This window comes from Lolium rigidum, chromosome 3 (assembly GCF_022539505.1).
Source record: "Lolium rigidum isolate FL_2022 chromosome 3, APGP_CSIRO_Lrig_0.1, whole genome shotgun sequence".
NCBI classification, from domain to species: domain Eukaryota; kingdom Viridiplantae; phylum Streptophyta; class Magnoliopsida; order Poales; family Poaceae; genus Lolium; species Lolium rigidum.
Window position 1 is genome coordinate 380432463 of NC_061510.1, and position 19663 is coordinate 380452125.

The 19663-nt window shown below is 47.2% G+C and overlaps 1 protein-coding gene across 1 annotated transcript; it reads left to right on the plus strand.

Annotated features, from left to right (window-relative positions):
- Positions 1-15479: 15479 nt before the first annotated feature.
- LOC124697523 lies at positions 15480-18823 on the plus strand. Its single transcript, XM_047230104.1, has 8 exons — positions 15480-15850; positions 16148-16242; positions 16574-16901; positions 17604-17748; positions 17873-18092; positions 18392-18516; positions 18603-18647; positions 18725-18823. The coding sequence occupies exons 1-8, from the start codon at positions 15480-15482 to the stop codon at positions 18821-18823; spliced, it is 1428 nt and encodes a 475-aa protein (XP_047086060.1).
- Positions 18824-19663: the final 840 nt, after the last annotated feature.

The following is a 19663-nucleotide window of genomic DNA, read 5'->3' on the forward strand; positions in this document are numbered from 1 at the left end:
ACCCAACATGCTTTAATCTTATGGGAGAGACACCTCTAGTGAACTGTGGACCCCGGTCCTATTCTTTACATCGCATACAATCTATCGCAATACTTGTTTTACTCGTTTTCTTCGCAAACAATCATCTTCCACACAATACGGTTAATCCTTTGTTACAACAAGCCGGTGAGATTGACAACCTCCACTGTTTCGTTGGGGCAAAGTACTTTGGTTGTGTTGTGCAGGTTCCACGTTGGCGCCGGAATCCCTCGGTGTTGCGCCGCATCACATTTCGCCACCATCAACCTTCAACGTGCTTCTTGACTCCTATCTGGTCCGATTAAACCTTGGTTTCTTATCGAGGGAAACTTGCCATCGTGCGCATCATACCTTCCTCTTGGGGTTCCCAACGGACGTGTACATCTACGCGCATCAAGGCTCTGGCCAAGTTGATACTTGTAACTCCAAGAGGGAGTAATTATGCTCGATAGTGGGTTCATGCCTCCATTAAATCTGGGATCGTGACAGTAGGTTCTAAGGTTGTGGATGTGCTTGTTGCTACTAGGGATAAAACATTGATGCTTTGTCTAAGGATATTTGTGTTGATTACATTACGCACCATACTTAATGCAATTATCCGTTGTTCGCAACTTAATACCTGGAAGGGGTTCGGATGATAACCCGAAGGTGGATTATTTAGGCATAGATGCATGCTGGATAGCGGTCTATGTACTTTGTCGTAATGCCCTGATTAAATCACATAGTAATCATCGTTGATATGTATTGAATCTTTATTTGTCAATTGTTCGCCTCTAATTTGTTCACCCAGCATGCTAGTTATATTATTGGAGAGACACCACTAGTGAACTGTGGACCCCGGTCCATTCTTTTACATCTGAATACATTCTACTGCTTTTACTGTTCTTTGCAAACAACCACCATCTTCCACTCGATACGCTTAATCCTTTGTTTTCAGCAAGCCGGTGAGATTGACAACCTCACTGTTACGTTGGGGCAAAGTACTTTGATTGTGTTATGCAGGTTCCACATTGGCGCCGTTTTCACTGGTGTTGCGCCGCACTACATTCCTCCACCAACAACCTTCACGTGCTTCTTGGCTCCTACTGGTTCGATAACCTTGGTTTCTTTCTGAGAGAAAACTTGCTGCTGTGCGCACCACACCTTCCTCTTGGGGTTCCCAACGGACGTGTACATCTACGCGCATCACTGGCTTGATCATGTCACCTCTGAGCTCCCCAATTGCGTACAACACCTACTGGAAGTACCGAGAGATAGTCTCCGTGGATCGCGTGAATGTGCTATGGATGACTCTGAACCTCTGGTTATGACCCACAACATGAAGAAACATTGCGACTTGTTCTTCGATTGAGGTGTGGATGCTATCAACCTGCAATCCTCTAGACCTGAATGTTTTTGCAAGTGCATAGAAATGGATCTTCTCATCTGAAGCATCTGGATAGCGTCTACATTGCAGTTGTAGATGTAGTTTAGGTTGGCAATCCTCTCCTGATCTCGTTGTAACATAGGGCCGTAACTGACACGAGGAAAAACATCATGCCTAACTGCTCTCTTGTGCATCATCAGGATCCAGACGTGTATGCAAATGATGAGTGCTGCGGCGTGATGCACGAGCTGAAGTTGGTCGATCTACTCAAACAAGATCTATATATTACGAACGTTCTTATTGAACCCAACTAGTTGTACCAACATGAATCTAACACTATAATACAGCAGAGGAGTTTGCCCTTACCTCCGTCATGGCAGACGATGTACACGGGCGAAAGCCGATGCAGCTGTACGCAGGCTCCGCTGCGGCTGGAAATGACGACCCTGCTCTGGCGCCGGAGACCGAAGGGAGATGCGCGCTGCCAGATCTGGATCGTCGTAGCCGCCTCTGGTGCGAGAATTGGGGAAATGGAAATTTTGTGAGGGGCCTAATGGAGAGGATAACCGAAGAGGGAGGATACCCCTACCTTTGCCGCCAACGTCGCTTGGATTTCGCTTTCTCCCGCCATGCCGAGGCGGAGCGCCGCGCGAACGGTGTTGTCGGGTTTTCTTCTCCCGAGGGCCTATCTCTGGAAAGCCTATTAAATTGGACGTTCCTACCGAGCCTATCTCGAAGGTGCTTTAAGAACCGTGCAGTGCTTTAAGAACTGTGTGGTCCGACAACACGGAGGAATCCGAAAACCAAGCAGACTCAAAACCGCGCAGGGCACATGCGAGCTAGAGGACGCCCACGGCACCAAACGCGCCCTATGTGTTAAACTCGTGAAAACCGAAGGAGCGCACCGGGGAGAAACCGGGGGTGTTGTACGCCGACCCGGCCTGGCGTGGACAGGCGCCGCACACCCCTAGGTGGGTTGTTGGGCCGGCCCAACTTTCTCACTCCTCTTTTTTGTTTTTTTGCTTTTTTGTTTTTTTTGTTCTATTTTTTTTACGTTTTTAAAAGCTGATTCTTTTTAGACCCGATTTTTTAAAATTATTTTATTTTTTTCTGAAAATTTAAATATTTTCAAAATGTGAACATTTTTCAGATTGGAACAAATTTGACATTGGAAGAAATTTTAAATTGGAATAAATTTTCAAAATTTATTACTTTTTATATATGAACAATTTTCGAATTTGAAATTTTTTAAAATTTAAAACATTTTTTAATTTAAATAATTTTCGAATTTGAACAATTTCAAATTTGAAAAAATCATATTTAAACAATTTTTGTATTTAAACAATTTTTATACTTGAACAATTTTCGCATTTGAACAATTTTCTAATTTAACTTTTTTTCAAATATTTGAGATAAAACATTTTACATTTAAAAATATATTTAAATTTTAAAAATTAAATATTAAGAACAAAAAAAGAAACAAAACAAGAAAGAAACAGAAAAAAGGAAAAAAGAAACAGAAAAGAAAAGAAAAAAGAATCAGAAAATAACACGAAATGGGCCGCGCGCGGGGGTGTGCGGCGCGTGGTAGCCACCGACCTGGTCGACATATAAGATTTGCCGGAGAAACCTCCCGAGATCAGCGCTCCAACCTGGGCCAAACTAGTTTGGCCTTAGACAAAGCGTTTTTCTTTAGTTGGGCTGCCAGCTGCCACCAGAGTCCCGTACTGGAACAACTCCTGTTCATCCTTCTTAGCAAATACGGAGTACATAATTCTCAAAAAAAAAAGAAGCAAATACATCAATCTCGCTAGTGCCGCCGCCCGTGAGCCCGTCGCCACTCGCCAGGCGCTCGCTCGCACGTCTCCTCGAAATAGGCTTTCGCCCCGCTTTATAAATAAAGCCAAACGGCCGAACGATACAAGGTGATGAGGAAACCCTCTTACAAGCAGACCAGAGATAAACTAGAAAACTAAGAAGCACCGAGCTTGCCACCAAAGATGACATGAGACTAAGGAGACCCAGGCTCCATGACAACGCCCCCAAGAAGGTAACGACGTCACTGCCGCCGCCGTTGCCAAGACCACAATGGTCTAGGATTTTCACCCGAGCCCAAGCGAGGAGAGGAAGCCACATCGACGCCCTCAAGAGGGTCACGACACCCTCGGGCGTCGCCGTCGATGGCGCCAAAGCGTTGGGCTTTCGCCCGGAACAACCCTCACCGCAACCGGTCCCCAAGTCTACCCGGCCACCCCCGAGCCGAGCTTCTACCGCGCGATCCGGGCACCGAGCACACCAAGGCGTGTCCAGGCACCGCAGGCTCCCGACGCCCACTCCTCGCCACCCTCGTGGCCCGAAGAGACGGCCATCACCACCGCCACGTCGCCCGCCGCCGAGGCCGCCCGTGCGTCCACCTTCGCGGGCCGCCGCCCCGCATCCGCGAGCTCTGCCGGTGTCGCCGAGTCCAAGGTGTGGCCCGAGAGCCTACGGAGGTAGACGGTTTGGGTCCGGATGGCGGCAACAGCCCTAGCCACCCGGAGGACGTCCTCCACCGCCGCCGCCGGGTGCCGACCGGACGCGGTGGCGGGGACACACCGAGCCCCTCGAGCCCGGCCGAGCCCGAGGCCGGGCCCGTAAAGTCCCCGCCTCCACGCCGCCGCACGTAGGCCGCCACCGTCGCCGCCGTCCTGCTCCTCCCCGTGCTACCACATCCGCTCCGAGTGACGCCGCCGGCCGGGAGCAGCCCGGCCCGCCCAAGTCCGGAAGGGCCCCGCCCGGGCCCGGATCCGGGCCCGTGGATCCCGGCCGCCGCCGCCGAACCGCAACGCCCCGCCGCCCGCGCCGACGCGAGACGAACCTCGCCACACCGCGCATCACCCGCCGCCTCCACGGCCGGACGCCACGCAGCCGCCGCCGCCGAGGGTGAGGTCCACCGTGCACCGCCGCCCGACCGCCGGCCCCGCTCGGGGAGGACCTGCGCCGGGTAGAAGAAGAGCCACCGCCGCCGGCACCGCCCGGGCTTTGCCCGGCGGCTCCCGCCGGCGGCGGCAGCGAGGGGAGGGTGGAGGAGGAGGGACGGGAGGTTAGGATTTTTTCGCCCTGGAGCCGCTCACGGGGGAGCGACCCGAGGGACGGGGGGAGATCGCTCGCTCGCACGCCGGCGCTCCGCCAAAGTCCCTGCCGAAATTCCAAGAATTCCCGAGGCCCCCGTGGCTGCTTCCCGTCGCCTTCACGCCTAACATCGCAGGCCGCACCGGCGCTGCGGAAGACGAGCTCGATAGGGACGACCAGGCATCTAAATCTCGGAAGTATCGGTGACGGCGGCGCTGCGGCACCATACAACAGAAGACCAGAACCAGTTCATCACCACAATGAATTCACAAGCGATCAGCAGTGTTCACCCACGGTAAGATTAAGAAGTGCTTCGCTTGTTATTTCTGTTTTGATTTGATTTTCTCTAAATGAGGTTCTCCTTAATTAGTTAAACAATCATTTGTAGGTCTTAAAAATCAAGAATAGGCATAAACAGGACAAATGTAGTGATTTGAAATCCATGTGGGATAAAGCTACAAAAGAACCAAAGATTAACGTCGATGTTGACGTCAACATCAACTCACGCCCTATTGAGGTTGAAAGCCAAAATCAAGATAAAAATGTAAATTATCCTTCTACATATTGTAAACCTACATATACTCTATATATGGTTATGCTGGAATTTTTTTTTTGACATGGAATACCCAATATAAAAGTCCTGGCTCCAGCACTGCCGTGCCGGACAGTCGCCGCCACCTCCTGCACCCTTCCCGCGCCACCGCGTAAGGCACTCCGATCTGCCTCAGTACACCCCCTCTCGACGCCTCCATCATTATTAGTTTTCTGTTTGCGATCTTGTTGAAGTCCAACTGTTTTGCGTACCGATCTGTGGGGATTGATTTTGGAGGGGAGGGTTGCTGCTTGTAGATGATTAGAGATCCATCTGTAATGTATTTCTGTAGGATCCATGTCGTACCTTGCTGGTAGAGGACTGGGGATCTTCCTCTCATATTCTTATACTAACCTCCGTCTATAAAAGGATGTCTCAACTTAGGACAAATTTGAATGTATCTATACTAAAATGGGTCTAGATACATTCAAATTTTGACAAAGTTGAGACATCTATTTATAGACGGAGGGACTAGAAAGCAAGAAAAAACGATTTTGATGATAATATTTGTATTGTCCGTATCCTAAGATAAGAGAATGAACTGTTCTTCTTCTCCTTGAGCCTGCTTGTTCCCCTTGAGATATGAGGAGCAGAAGCATGTGGGAAGCACTGCATCTTCATCTTCACATATGCCTGTTCGGCTGTTCTGGAACTTCAGCATCTCCACTCTGAATGAAGCCACCCATGATCTGCCATAGGACCACACTCTCCCTCATGATTCATGCATATCGAATTGTTCTGTTCATCATGTGGATTGCTTGAGTGTTATCGTGCAAAGATATGTATTTCAGTTGGATTTCTGTCTACACAAGCTGCCTGTAGATTTCTGGCCTTGTGTCGATTCTTTCTGTTAAATAAAAATTAAATTTATAACAAATTCTATTAATTTGGCCATAGTAGAATGGTAATATCGATTATTTGTCATCTCGAAAGATAAATTGTTGTTTGCTGACCAGCCTGCTTGTTTCACTTCAGGTGTGAGGAGGAGCTTGTGGGTGAGACTGCATCAGCAAAGATGCTGCAAGAACATGATGTCTCGCTCAACACTGCAACACTGGATGGATTGTCCTTCGCTGCAACTTCCTTGTCCTCTGTCCAGGAAGATGCAGTAGCTCAGGACGAAATTCAAGCCTCTCCACCACCTTGCCGTTGTCTTTCATCGTCACCCATTTGGGTCTTGAACCGGTATAACTGGGGATACACATTTTGCATCAGGATGGATCTGAGGGGACTTTTCCACACCTATCCTCGAGTTGGTGAGCCATTTCAGAGCTTAGAGCAAGCTTACAGTGCTATCGATTGCTATCTTGAAGAACAGCGAGATACAACAATGTATTACTTCTCAACTTCCATTTTTTATTTTTATTGGTTTATTTCTCCTGTTTTGTGTGAACACTAGCAATAGATTGCATTCAAACATGGTGATGTTGCCAGGCAGTCAATCAAAAAAAATTACAGTTTTTACAGCATGAATCTCAAACGGAACTTATGGCCACTTCAGAAAAAGCTGACGAGTTGATAAGGAAAAAAATACCCTGACTTATTTTCTCATTACAGTTTTTACAGCATGAATCTCAAACGGAACTTATGGCCACTTCAGAAAAAGCTGCCGAGTTGATTAGGATAAAATACCATTCTGAATTATTTTCTCATTTCCTGCTTTGGGGACCACTTTTGATGAAGGGAACATTTTTTTAAAATTTAAAATTTTGCAATATTTGTTAAGATATTGCAGCTGACCATTAACAAATTGCATAACGATATGTAGTTATGTTTTTACCTGGATTGTAATTTGTACAATTGCTTAGCTTTTATCTAGGCACACCCACACAGCTTCGTTGCCTCATGAACTAAACAATGTTGATAGCTTCTTTGTAAAAAGATAATGTATTAAGAACTTAGTGCATGTAAACAGTCAAGCTCTATACTGTGTTGATTTACCATTCTAGAAACAAAAATATATATACACTGCTGTCCCCTCGCGTCGCCCTTCTCTGGCGGCCGAGGGGCAAACCTAGCCGCCGCCGCCTTAGGCCCCCACCTCCTCCCTTCCTTGCCTCGCCGCCGCCGGAGGGGGCCGGCTAAGCCGCGCGCTCCCCGAGGAAGGTGGCGGCGGGGCGCTTCTCTTCCCCTCCCGCATCCCCGGCGAGGAGGAGCTCGCTCGGGCGCGGCTCAGGACAGCGGGCGCGGCAGCGTGTGGTAGGCTCGGCGGCGTTCTGCGGGCATGGCTGCGTCGGGAGACCGAGACGGAGGCGCAGGCGGTGGTCGGCGGCGCGGCGGCCGGCGCCATGGGCGGGCCCCGATCTGGGCCTGCTAGGGCCGTGCGGGCCACGGGCGCGGTGACGGCGTGGGGCTGGCCCGGCCCTGGGCCAGGAGGGCTGCGCGGCGGCGGCCTTGGGTTGGCCACGAAGATGCTGCTTGTGGTCAGCCATGGCGGCGAGGTTGCTGTGGGACGTCCGCGATGGGTCTGCTTGGTGTTGTCGCGGTGCGCCGCGGATGCAGGCCAAGGGCGGTGGCGCTCGATGGTGGAGGTGTGCCTGGGGGAGGAGTTGCGTGAGGGGAACGACGGGAAGGCGGCCTCGGAATCCTCGGCGGTGCGGCGGCTGCGGTGGCCGCGTGGGCGGCGCGGCGGCCGGATCTAGGAGCTCTTGTCTGCGGGCTTCGGCGTTCGTCATCGAGCCCCGCGTTGGTGTTGGTCGGCGTCCCCTCTATGTGGCGTTCCGGCTGCGCCCACGGTGCTCTTCGGCGGTGCTCCGTTGGCTTCAGGCGCGTTGCTCCGGGGGTCGCGATACGGCGGATGCAGGTGGTGGTCTGTGCCGGTCCTTGTTGGGCGGGCGCGAGATTTTGGGACTCTTGCTGGGCGAAAGCTTTGTCTTGGCGGCCGGCCAGGACCGACGATGGTGACGCCCGTGGGCGCCGCATCCTTCTTGAAGGCGTCGTCGAAGTGGGTGTCTCATGATCTCCGCCCGGGCTCTCCGGGGGAAACCCTAGATCCCCCGCGGGATCGGGCTTGGGCGGCGCTCTTGTGTCGCTTTGCCTCTTGGGGCCTCGCTTTGGACGTCCACCGGACAGAGGGGCTTGTGCAATGTTTTGGTGGTTCGGCGGAGGCGGGTTCGTCTTCGGCCAGGCGGGGCGCGGCCTCGGGGCCGGCGTGGTAGTTGGAGCGGTGGCTCCGGTCTTTCGCCTCCGCCTGTTGCGTTGAGGTGTGGTGTCGACCTGGTTGGTCGTCGACCCGTGTGGAGCGCAGCCTCGGGGCTGGTGTGTGGTGTGGTGTTGTTACGGTTTTTTCGGCCAGTTTTCCTCATAAATGGGCCAACTCTTTTCTCCTATATCAATGAAAGGCAAAGCTTTTGCCTCGTTTCAAAAAAATATATACTGTGTTGATTTTACCTTGCTACTCTTACCACCATAAGCAATGCGCAGAGATTACTTCAGTTTGATTCTATTGAGCTACCTTCCACACAAATTACTAGTCCACCCCAATAAACCTATGCTGGGCTCATAACAACGACATAGTAATATTGCTTTCAATTGCCCTCCTTTTGGAAAATATAATGTATTAATCATATATAATGCTCTGGTCTGAATTAGGTTAATGGATCAACCTGGGGTTTCTCCAGTGGATGAAGTAGTGCGCCAATGTCTATACTGGCCCGATGGCACAAGAAAGAAGCGTTTGGAATCGCAACCAATTGCTGAAAAGCGTGATTATATGCGCCAGTTAACTCAAGCTTTGGTGGACAAGTATACAGAGCATAACCATCTTTTGGGGGTTTGCTCTCTATCCCTCCCTAGTGCCCTCACTTTTTGTCTTGCGGCTAGGGTTGTATTTAGTTTTTGTCTTTTTCATGTATAACAATTAATTGCTTATCAGGTGCATGCATTTCTTAATTTTAGGATGCTGCATATGAAGTCAAAGATGTTGTGCGCTCCTGTGCTGTTCAAGGGGCCAGTGACCATAGTAGGATGCACTATCATACTAATTTCACTTTAAAGACCAAGGGAGCTGATGGTTCTACTCGTGTCATCGATGATCTATTCTTCGCTGAGGTTACATTTATGCCAGGAGATAAAGAATTGGTGGTCAGCTGTTTCTGCACGGTTAAACCTACCGACAAGGGTATCATTGGATCTTAATCTTTGCTTGCATATTGTGCAAATGATGTTTTTGCTTGTATATAATATGTAGTTTGTTATACTGAACTTGCCCTTGCCTTATCCTATCCCTTATCTTTGGGCTTTACATTTGTCATATCTCGAACTGTTTCGTGCAGCCATGTGTAATAACTGGTACACATGTTTTTTTGCGGGTTATTCTTATGTGATTGTGCCTCGTTGGTTATTGGCAATTTCTCTCATTTAAAAAATGAAGGTTGTTGCTATGATTGTGATGTGAAGCACCCAAATGATGCTGCTGCATACACTCGTGGTCAGGATACCCCATTGGGCGATATGTTTTGGCCGGGCTTCAGCGAAACCGAAACCGTACGTATGATGATTTAATCCCTGCTGAGCTTGTGTTATAACAGTTTTGTTGCTTTATTTTATTATTAATTACATTACATGTCTTTTATAGTTGGAAGAGGAGGAAGCTAGGGTAAGAAGTTTGTTCGATGACCAGGTACGCAATGGCAGCTTAGGTGGTATAGTACCAGTTTAAGTTGCGTGATGTTGGTCACATGGTTGCCTTGATTGATTATTTCCTGCCTGTGTATTCTTTAGGGCCGTGATTGTGCGGAGAGTATACATTTTATGGAGTACACAAGAGAATCGTTGAGACCTAAATATCTGGGTATGGCAGCGACAATGGAAGGGGAGACTGAGAAGGCTGATCGAAGTGGAAGACTAAGAAATCTCTTTGAAGTTTCTTGTAACTCGAAGAAGTTATGTTAATCTTGTCAGGGAGGTTGTAGAGTCAAGTACGTTCTGTTGCTAAGGAACCGAAACCGAAAGAACATTACGTGAAATGATTTGGTTGCTGCTTATATATATTAAGAAGTGCTTTTACTAATTAAACACAGTCGGATTCGTTGTCAATCAAATTCGGAACAGTTAGCTGTGTGATTGTTTTGGTTTAACGTATGCCTCTGGCAGGGACGGTTCCGTGTTAATATATAGGGGCATAGAGATATACATCAGAGGTTACAAACGGTAGAGAGAAAAGGGGAGATCGATCTGATCTTTATCATAGATCAGTCGATGGTTACAACAACCTCAATTCTATCTATATCAACCGATTGTATCTAAAATACCAACGTGCCAACAATGTTGTACACGTTAACACTCTCCTCAATCACAACCCTTTCCTAGGTTGAGATTGTGTTTGAATTCTTCAAGCTGTCGAACTGGTAAGGCTTTAGTAAAGCCATCTGCCACTTGATCCTTGGATGAAATGAATCTAATCTCCAGCTGTTTGCTTGCTACTCTTTCTCTTACAAAATGGAAATCAATTTCTATGTGCTTAGTTCTAGCATGAAAAATGGGATTAGCTGATAGATAAGTAGCTTCCATATTATCACACCATAAACAAGACACATGTCTCTTTTTCACACCAAGTTCCTTCAAAAGAGATTCAATCCAAATAACTTCAGCAGTGGCATTTGCTAGAGATTTGTATTCAGCTTCAGTGCTTGACCTGGACACTGTAGCCTGTTTTCTGGCACTCCAAGAGATCAAGTTAGGTCCAAAATATACTGCAAAACCTCCAGTAGATTTCCTGTCATCCACACACCCTGCCCAATCTGCATCTGAAAATGCACTCATCAAGGTAGAGGATGATCGCCTGAAGGTTAGTCCAAGACTTACTGTTCCACTAATGTATCTCAAAATTCTTTTGACAGCTGACCAGTGTACAGTTGTGGGAGCATGCAAGAACTGACATACTTTATTAACTGAAAAAGCAATATCTGGTCTTGTGAGAGTTAAGTATTGTAAAGCTCCAACAATGCTTCTATACCTTGTACCATCATCTGGCCCAAGAGGATCTCCTTCAGATATTGAAAGCTTTTCTGATGCTGAGAGTGGTGTGGGCAATGTCTTGCATCCCTTTAACCCTACTCTATTAAGCAATTCCAAAGCATATTTTTCTTGTGTTAGCACAATGCCATGATTCATGCGCTTGACCTCTATTCCCAAGAAATAATGAAGATCACCAAGGTCCTTCAATGCAAATGCCGAACCAAGGTCTTGAAGGAGAGCTGTTATTGCTTTGTTGGAAGAACTAGTGACAATAATATCATCAACATATACCAACACATAAATTGTAATACCTGACTTGTTGTAAATAAACAATGAGGTATCTGCCTTTGATGCCAGGAAACCAAGTTCTTGCAACTTTGTACTCAGCTTGAAGAACCACGCTCTCGGAGCTTGTTTGAGCCCATATAGTGACTTGTCAAGTTTGCACACATGAAATGGTGCCTTTGGATTCTCATAGCCAGGCGGCTGCTTCATATAGACATCTTCTTCCAGAACGCCGTGAAGGAACGCATTCTTCACATCTAACTGTCTTAGACTCCATCCTTGTGAAACTGAAATAGCTAAAACAAGTCTAATAGTAGCAGCTTTAACAACAGGACTAAATGTATCCTCATAATCTATACCATATCTTTGTTTGAAGCCCTTTGCTACTAACCTAGCCTTGTATCTATCTATAGTTCCATCAGCTTTTCTTTTTATTCTATATACCCACTTACAATCTATAAGGTTACTACCTTGTTGTTTGGGAACTAGATGCCATGTTTTATTATCTATTAGTGCCTTATATTCTTCATCCATTGCATTTTTCCAATCCTTGTTGTTAAGAGCTACTTGTAAGCTTTCAGGCTCTTCACTAATTGAACAGGAAAGACCATACCGAATTGTTCCATCTGAATACTTTTTCGGTTTTGAATTACCGGTCTTTGATCTTGTTCGGTGAACAGGTTCCGATGGCACACCAGGGGCTGCAGGTGCACCATCCGCATCTGATCTGCCTGCTCCTGATGCCTGCTCGGATCCCGACTAGGATCCTGTCGGGGCTGGCGACGCGCTTTCCCGCGCTGGCGACGTGGCGCCGCGTGGTTCGTCGGCGTCGCTGCTCGAGGTGGCGCTCGTGGGCGACACACGCCCTGCTGCTGTCGGCTGGTGCGATGTTGGCGGGGACCGCAGACCAGGAGAGGGCCCGCGACGAGACGTGGCACCGTCTGGTTGGGAGCGCGCGACACGGGATGATTCGCTGCTGTACGAGGTTTCCGTGGGCCGAGGCGAATCTTCCTCGTGTCCAGCGCCACCATGCGATGACAAGCTGATTTCTTCACCGTTTTGCACCAAATTTTCTCCTGCACCTCGCTGTGCCTGCAAGGGACTTAGATCACCAGGGACAATAGAGTCATTAGGTGTTAGATCAATGCATTGGTTTTCCCCCTTTTGATGTGACACCGATGGAAGTTGGAGATGCTCCGGTAGAAGAAGAATTTCTCGGCGTAGAAGGGAACCAGCATTGGAATGAAGTTTGGAGAAAGGGAAAACCGTTTCATCAAAGACAACATCCCTTGAGATATAGACTCGACCAGAAGTGACATCTAGACACTTGACCCCCTTGTGCATGTTACTATAGCCGATGAACACACATTGTTTGGATCAAAAGGCCAACTTGCGTGTGTTGTATGGTCTGAGGTTTGGCCAGCAGGCACAACCAAAGATGCGAAGGGAGGCATAATCAGGGGATTTGTGGAGTAGACGCTCTAATGGTGTGTCATCATCAATTACTTTGGATGGTAACATGTTAATAAGATATGTGGCGGTTAAGAATGCCTCATCCCAAAATTTTAGAGGCATAGATGCATGAGCTAAAAGAGCAAGCCCTACTTCCACAATGTGGCGGTGCTTGCGTTCAGCCGACCCATTTTGTTGATGGGTGTGAGGGCAAGACACATGATGTTCAATGCCAATGTTTTGGAAGAAGGAGTTTAGTTTCTCATATTCACCACCCCAATCTGATTGCATGGCAAGGATTTTTGTGTCAAATTGTCGTTCAACAAGGCTTTGAAATCGATGAAAGACTTCAAAAACTTCAGATTTCTTTTTAAGAAAATAAATCCACACATACTTGCTAAAGTCATCAATGAAACTTACATAGTAGGTGTATTTTCCTACTGAACTAGGGGCGGGACCCCATACATCGGAGAACACAAGTTGCAAGGGTTTGATGGAAACACTAGTGGATCTTGTATAAGATAATTGATGACTTTTTGCTCTTTGACAAGAATCACAAACAGATTCAGTGTCAGATTTATTTAGGCTAGGAATACCATAATGACTAAGAATTTGTTGAACAACTCGAAAAGAAGGGTGCCCTAATCGATCATGCCATCTAGATGCTGGAAGCTTGACGGCACTAAGCACTTGATTATTCCTGAATGATGATGAAGAAACCAACGGGTAGAGACCTCTTGTGCATCTACCTCTAAGAAGAACCTTCTTCGTTACCTGATCCTTGACATAAAAATACCAAGGGTGAAATTCAATGAATACATGATTGTCTAAAGTGAGACGATGAATAGAGGCAAGATTCTTTGTGGCATTAGGAACATGAAGAACTTTGTTGAGATGTAAATTTTTAGATGGGGTTTTAACAATTGCATGACCAACATGACTAATGCTCATACCTTGTCCATTGGCCGCATGGATTTGATCACGGCCCTTGTATTTCTCCTTCATGGTGAGCTTGTCAAGCTCACCAGTGATGTGGTCGGTAGCACCAGAGTCGCCATACCAGTTGGTGTCCACCCCGTAGGAGGCAACATTTGCTCCCTTCTCCTCCTCTTCTTCTTCATCGTCGGAGTAGCGATGCCAGCACCTCCATGCCGGGTGTCCCGGCTTGTCGCAGATCTGGCAGATGAGGTCGCGGTCTTTGCCGCCCTTGTTGCCGCCACCATGGCGACCGCGGCCACGGCCTCCTTGATCTTGGTGACGTCCTTGTCCTCGGCCATAGCCACGGCCACCTCCTCGGCCACGGTTTGCACCACGGCCACCACGGCGGCCACCACCACCACGTCCACGAGATGCGGCGTTGGCGGAGGATTTGCCGACGTCGCCGTCGGTTCCGATGAGGAGGCGCATGTGGTTATCGTAGGAGTCGAGCTGAGCGTAGAGATCAGCCACAGTGACCTTGTGATCGGGGTTGGCCCCGATGGCGGCGAAGAGGGGGTTGTAGGGGTCGTCTAGCCCGGCGAGGAGGTACTCCACCACCTCGTCTTCCTCCATGGGACGACCCGCGGCGGCGAGTTCGTCAGTGATCGCCTTCACGGCAGCAAAGTACTGCGTCGTGGTCTTCCCTTCCTTTTTGGTGTTGGCGAGCCGCACACGCAGGTTGGCGATGCGGGTGCGAGACTTGGCGGCGAACATGGATTTGATGGCGAGCCAAACCGTTGACGCCGTCCTCATCCCGATGCACGAGACAAGGATCTCCTTGGACAATGATGCCAACAAATAGTGGAGGACCTGTTGGTCAGTCTGAACCCAATTTTCATAATCGGGATTGCTCACCTCAATTTGGCCTTTGCCGTCGCTGTTGTCGACGGTGATTTTCTCCGATGGCGCCTTGTTGGTTCCGTCGAGGAATCCCATCAGGCGAGCGCCGCGTACGGCGGGGAGGACTTGTGTCTCCCATAGCAGGAAGTTCTCCCGCGTGAGCTTCTCGGCGGTGCCCTGCGTTGGGAGCGGGCTGACCATGCCGACGGAGGACGAAGAGCTCATAGCTAGGGTTTTAGATGTGTTTAGGAAGAAATGGCTCTGATACCATGTGATTGTTTTGGTTTAACGTATGCCTCTGGCAGGGACGGTTCGTGTTAATATATAGGGGCATAGAGATATACATCAGAGGTTACAAACGGTAGAGAGAAAAGGGGAGATCGATCTGATCTTTATCATAGATCAGTCGATGGTTACAACAACCTCAATTCTATCTATATCAACCGATTGTATCTAAAATACCAACGTGCCAACAATGTTGTACACGTTAACAAGCTGTTCAGAGGTCCTTAGAAAAATTATAAAGATGTCAAACTTTTCTTTGCTATAAAGATGCCAAAATTATAAACAGTTAGCTGTTTAGATGCACTTTCAGAAGGGTAGTGTGCAACGTGGGAGGCTGGTCGATTTTGAATCTCACACAGGAGAATAAGGGGGATTTGACAATTTACCGAACTTTTCTTTGCTATATGGGCTATTTGTACTTTTGGCCCGTGGAACGGGGCACGCCAGCACGAGAGATCTGTCGATAAATTGATGATCACGCCGACGAAAGCACCGGCTTCAATTTGATGATCACGCCGACGAAAGCACCGGCTTCAATTTCTGGCGAAAATCTACGATCGGTCCATACTTTTGCTCCCAGGCCCGAACATTGGGATGCCTGGAAACGACGAAGTACCACCGGAGACGAACCAACAAGTCGGAAGAGGCGCACCGCCCGTGCCAACCAGCCGCGGCGCCGGCGGCCGCCACCCTGCGAACCCCTCCCCGCGCCATCGCGTATTACACTTCTATGTCCCCATCATCGAGGGGCGGGAGATTATTTCCGTCGATTCGCGTGGGCTACTCGCCGCATCTGGTCCCGACTTGGACGACGGGCCGGTGATCTTTGTAGACATAGATACGGATGGGAAATTATCCACGGAGGGCTATCGTATTCCCGGCGAGCCATTTGAAAGCATGGATCAACTCATCCACGCGACCGGTGTCCACTTGCTCACCAGTTCCTGCCGCCACGACCTGCCTCAGTATGTGCCCCTCTCAATGCCTGCATCACCAGTTTTCTGCTTGCGTTGTCGAAATCTGAACTTTTTTTCTGTGTCGATCTATGGGGATTGCTTGCTTTCACCTCTGTACTTCAGGATCCATGTCATAAGTTGCTGGTAGATGATTGGAGGTCTTCCTGCTATATTCGTAGGAAGAAAACAGAATGCGTTTTTAGCTGGCCATAGCACGATGATAATATGTAGTACAGTACTATTATCCATATCTTAAGAGAAGATGAATTGTTCTTCTGCTCATTGAGCCTTCTTGTTCCACTTCAGGTATGAGGAGCAGCAGCATGTGGGAGGCACCGCATCTCCGTCTTCGCAGATGCCTAGTCCAGAACTTCGGCGCCTCTACTCTGAAGCCTTCCGTCGTCTGCCGTATGACCATTGTCACCTCTCCCTATCTTTACTCTTGCATTCTCTATTCCTCCTCTAGTTGATAGAGTACCTAGTGGTTCTATTTACCGACCTGGATTGATTGGTGGGCACCTACGGGGGATTCTTGTGCAGAGATATGTACTTCAGTTGGATTCCTCTCTGGTAGATTACCAGCTACCTCTAGATTTCTAGAATCTTCATTATTAGGAGGTTTTTTTTTCTGTTCACTTGCCATTGCACAGTTGTAATATAAATTATTCATTCATCTCCAAAATAAATTGTTGTTCTGCTGATCTCGCCTGCTTGTTTCACTTCAGGTGTAAGGAGGGGGTCTTGTGGCTGAACCTGCCTGCGGGCAAAAACTAAAACAACATGACCTCTCTTCCGTGAAGGACTTACTGAACACTTCAACATTGGAGTTGTCCACCACTTCGACGTCTTCTATGCAGATGCCAACTCAGCCTTGGCGCTGTCTTTCCTCATCACCTATTTGGGCCTTGCCACGTCTAAGCCGGGGAATCATATTTTACATCAGGATCGATCTGAATGAATCTTACCACACATACCCTGACGTGGGTGGGCCGTTTCAGAGCTTACAAGCAGCTCACAATGCTATTGATCGCTATCTTCAGGAACAACAGGCTCCAACAAGGTAACCTTCCGGAACTGTATTTCATTAGTTTATTTCTCCTGTTTGGTGTGCACATTTGCAATTCATTACATTCAAACAATGTTGTGCAATGTTTATGTGATTTAGTCCATCCAGTGTTCACAGCATGAATCAGGAATAGAATAAATGTCCTTAAGTTATGTTAGACTGCAGAAAATCTGACAAGTTGGTTGAAAAAAAATCCATCCTATGTTATTTATTGTTTTGTGCCATGGGAGAAGCATTTTCTTGTAACCATATTTGTGAGAGAGTAGTCGAGATAGTGAATAAATCTTAAGCACAGATGAGCATTAGCAAAGTGCATACAGCTGCTATGCTGCCACTTCGTATGTAGGTATATTTATATCTGGATTGGTTAGCTTTAGCCAGCACCCGCACAGCTCTGTTACCATGAACAAAACAATGGTGATTCTTTTTTAGTAAAAAAAATGCATTTAGAACTTATATGCATGCAAACAGTTCAGTTTTGTATCTTGCTTTTGTTCATTATACTGCCTCTAAGCACTGTTAGAGGTAACTTGGAAGCTGTGCATCCTATTCAACTACATTCAACACAAATTACCAGTTCACTGTTAACCTATGTTGGACGGATAACATCGACATAATACTTAATATCACTCTTTTCCTCCTTTTTTCAGAAGATATAATCTGCTAATCATATATTAATGCCCTGATCTAAACTAGGTTCACGCAGCGACAATGTCTTAACTGGCCTGATGGCACAAGGAAGAAGCTTTTGGAATCGCAAATTGATGAAAGGTGTGACTGGAAGCGCCAGTTGGTCCAAGCTCTGGTGGACAAGTACAATGATTACCGCCATCTTATGGGGGTTTGATCTCTGTCCCTCCCCACAAACACTCTTTTTTTTCCTTTTGCAGGCTTGCACTGTGTTGCTGTCTTATTCATGTAACAGTTTGTTGATGATCATATTAAATATTTCTTAATTTTAATAGGACCGTGCATACAAACTCAAAGATGTTGTGCTCTACAACTCAGTTTTTGGGGCCAATGACCATACTAGGTTGTATGGTCATATTAATTTCACAATGAAAGGAGCTGAGGATTCTGACTGTGGCATCGATGATCTATTCTTTGCTGAAGTCACAATTAAACGGGCAGAGTATTCAGAATTAATGGTCAGCTGTTTCTGCATGGTTAAACCTACTGACAACGGTATGGTATAATACTCTTCTATTTACCTACATATTGTTCAAAATATGTTGTGGTTGTACTAATGTGAACTTATTTGTTAACTAATGCACACTCTTTAGCTCATTACAATGGAATTGCATTTGGGTTATCTTGTCACTTGAGCAGATTTGATATCTCAAACTAGTTCATGCAGCCATGTAATATATGTGTTGAAATGTTTTTTTTTTTTTTTGCCTTCAGTTGTTCAGCCATTCTTATGTGATTGTAGCTCGTCAGTTATTTGGCAGTTAAATGAAAATTTCCTTTGTATAAAAATAAAGGTCTTTGCTACGGTTGTGATGTGAAGCACCCCAATGATGCTGCCGCATATACTGGTGCTGGAGTTAACTCACAGCGCGCATGTCCTATATTTGGCAATATGAAATGGAAGTGCCGTAACGAAACTGTATGTATAATGATTTATTCCATGCTGAGATGTTGTTTAACATTTGAGTTGCTTTATTCACTACTATTATTTACATGCTTTTATAGTTGCAAGAGGAGGAAGATAGGGTAAGAAGTTTATATAAGGGCCAGGTATATCTTAGGCGGCAGAGTGCCATAACATCATGGTTTCTTGGTTGACTGATTTCTTGCTTCTCTATTTTTGTTAGGGTCTTGATGCTCCGGATTATTTGGAGAGAGTGAAAGAAGAGATGACACTTAAGCCATTCAGGCCTAAATATCTGGATGTGGCTATGCATGAAGACTAAGTATGGCGCTGGAGTGGAAGAATAAGGGCCTAACCCTCTGAAATTCCTTGTGACTGAAAGAACATATGTTTTAATGCTATAAGCTTGTCCATTTGTAGACTCTTAGTATGTCTTGTTGCTAAGACACCGAAAAGAAAGAACATTTGGGTTGGGATGGACCTATCTAAGTTAGTGGCTGCTAATCTTAGGAAAGTTCATATATCCAAATGGAATTGTACACTTAAACAGTGATTGGTTGTCTTACAAATTCACAACCGCGCTGCTTCTGCTTACATAGGTTGATGCCAAAATAAAATGATTTTAAACATGTAAACGCAATCAAAACAATTACTCTGTATCCGTTTCTTAAGTTTTCTGCATTTTTGCACCTTGTGCGTTGGCATGCAGCTTTGAGAATAGAACCTAACGGTGTCTCCAATGTGGATTTAAGGCTTGGCCATAATGGAAAAAGTGGCGGAATTGGTTCCTTTGACGCGACCTTGGGGGAGGGGCGTAGTTTGCACCTAGGCAGGCGCTACCAGTTGACCTTAGGAGTAAGATGAGAACTGAGTGCCAACTTAGGGCATGTTCAATCCTAGGCACTTCTTAGGGCGCTTCAGCAAAGAAATTCTAGCAATTAATCCTAGCGTTCATGCAATAGTTTCAGAGCTCCAACGCATGATTTCACTTTACGACGCTTATTTCTCCAACGGGCTGGCTCTGTTTTTTTCCGCCGCAAGCCAAACACTGAGCAAGCAGCCGGCGCAAGGTTATGCGTCTACTCCTCTAAATAAGCGCCCAAGGAACGGGATTGCATGTCACAACTACCGACTGACTGGGTTCAAAATCCAGGCGCCCCTA

Coding starts and splice junctions, on each gene's coding strand:
- LOC124697523 (XM_047230104.1), top strand. CDS start 15,480: ATGCCTGGAAACGACGAAGTACCACCGGAGACGAACCAACAAGTCGGA. Junction 16,902..17,603: donor GAACAACAGGCTCCAACAAG/GTAACCTTCCGG, acceptor GATCTAAACTAG/GTTCACGCAGCGACAATGTC. Junction 18,648..18,724: donor GAAGTTTATATAAGGGCCAG/GTATATCTTAGG, acceptor TATTTTTGTTAG/GGTCTTGATGCTCCGGATTA.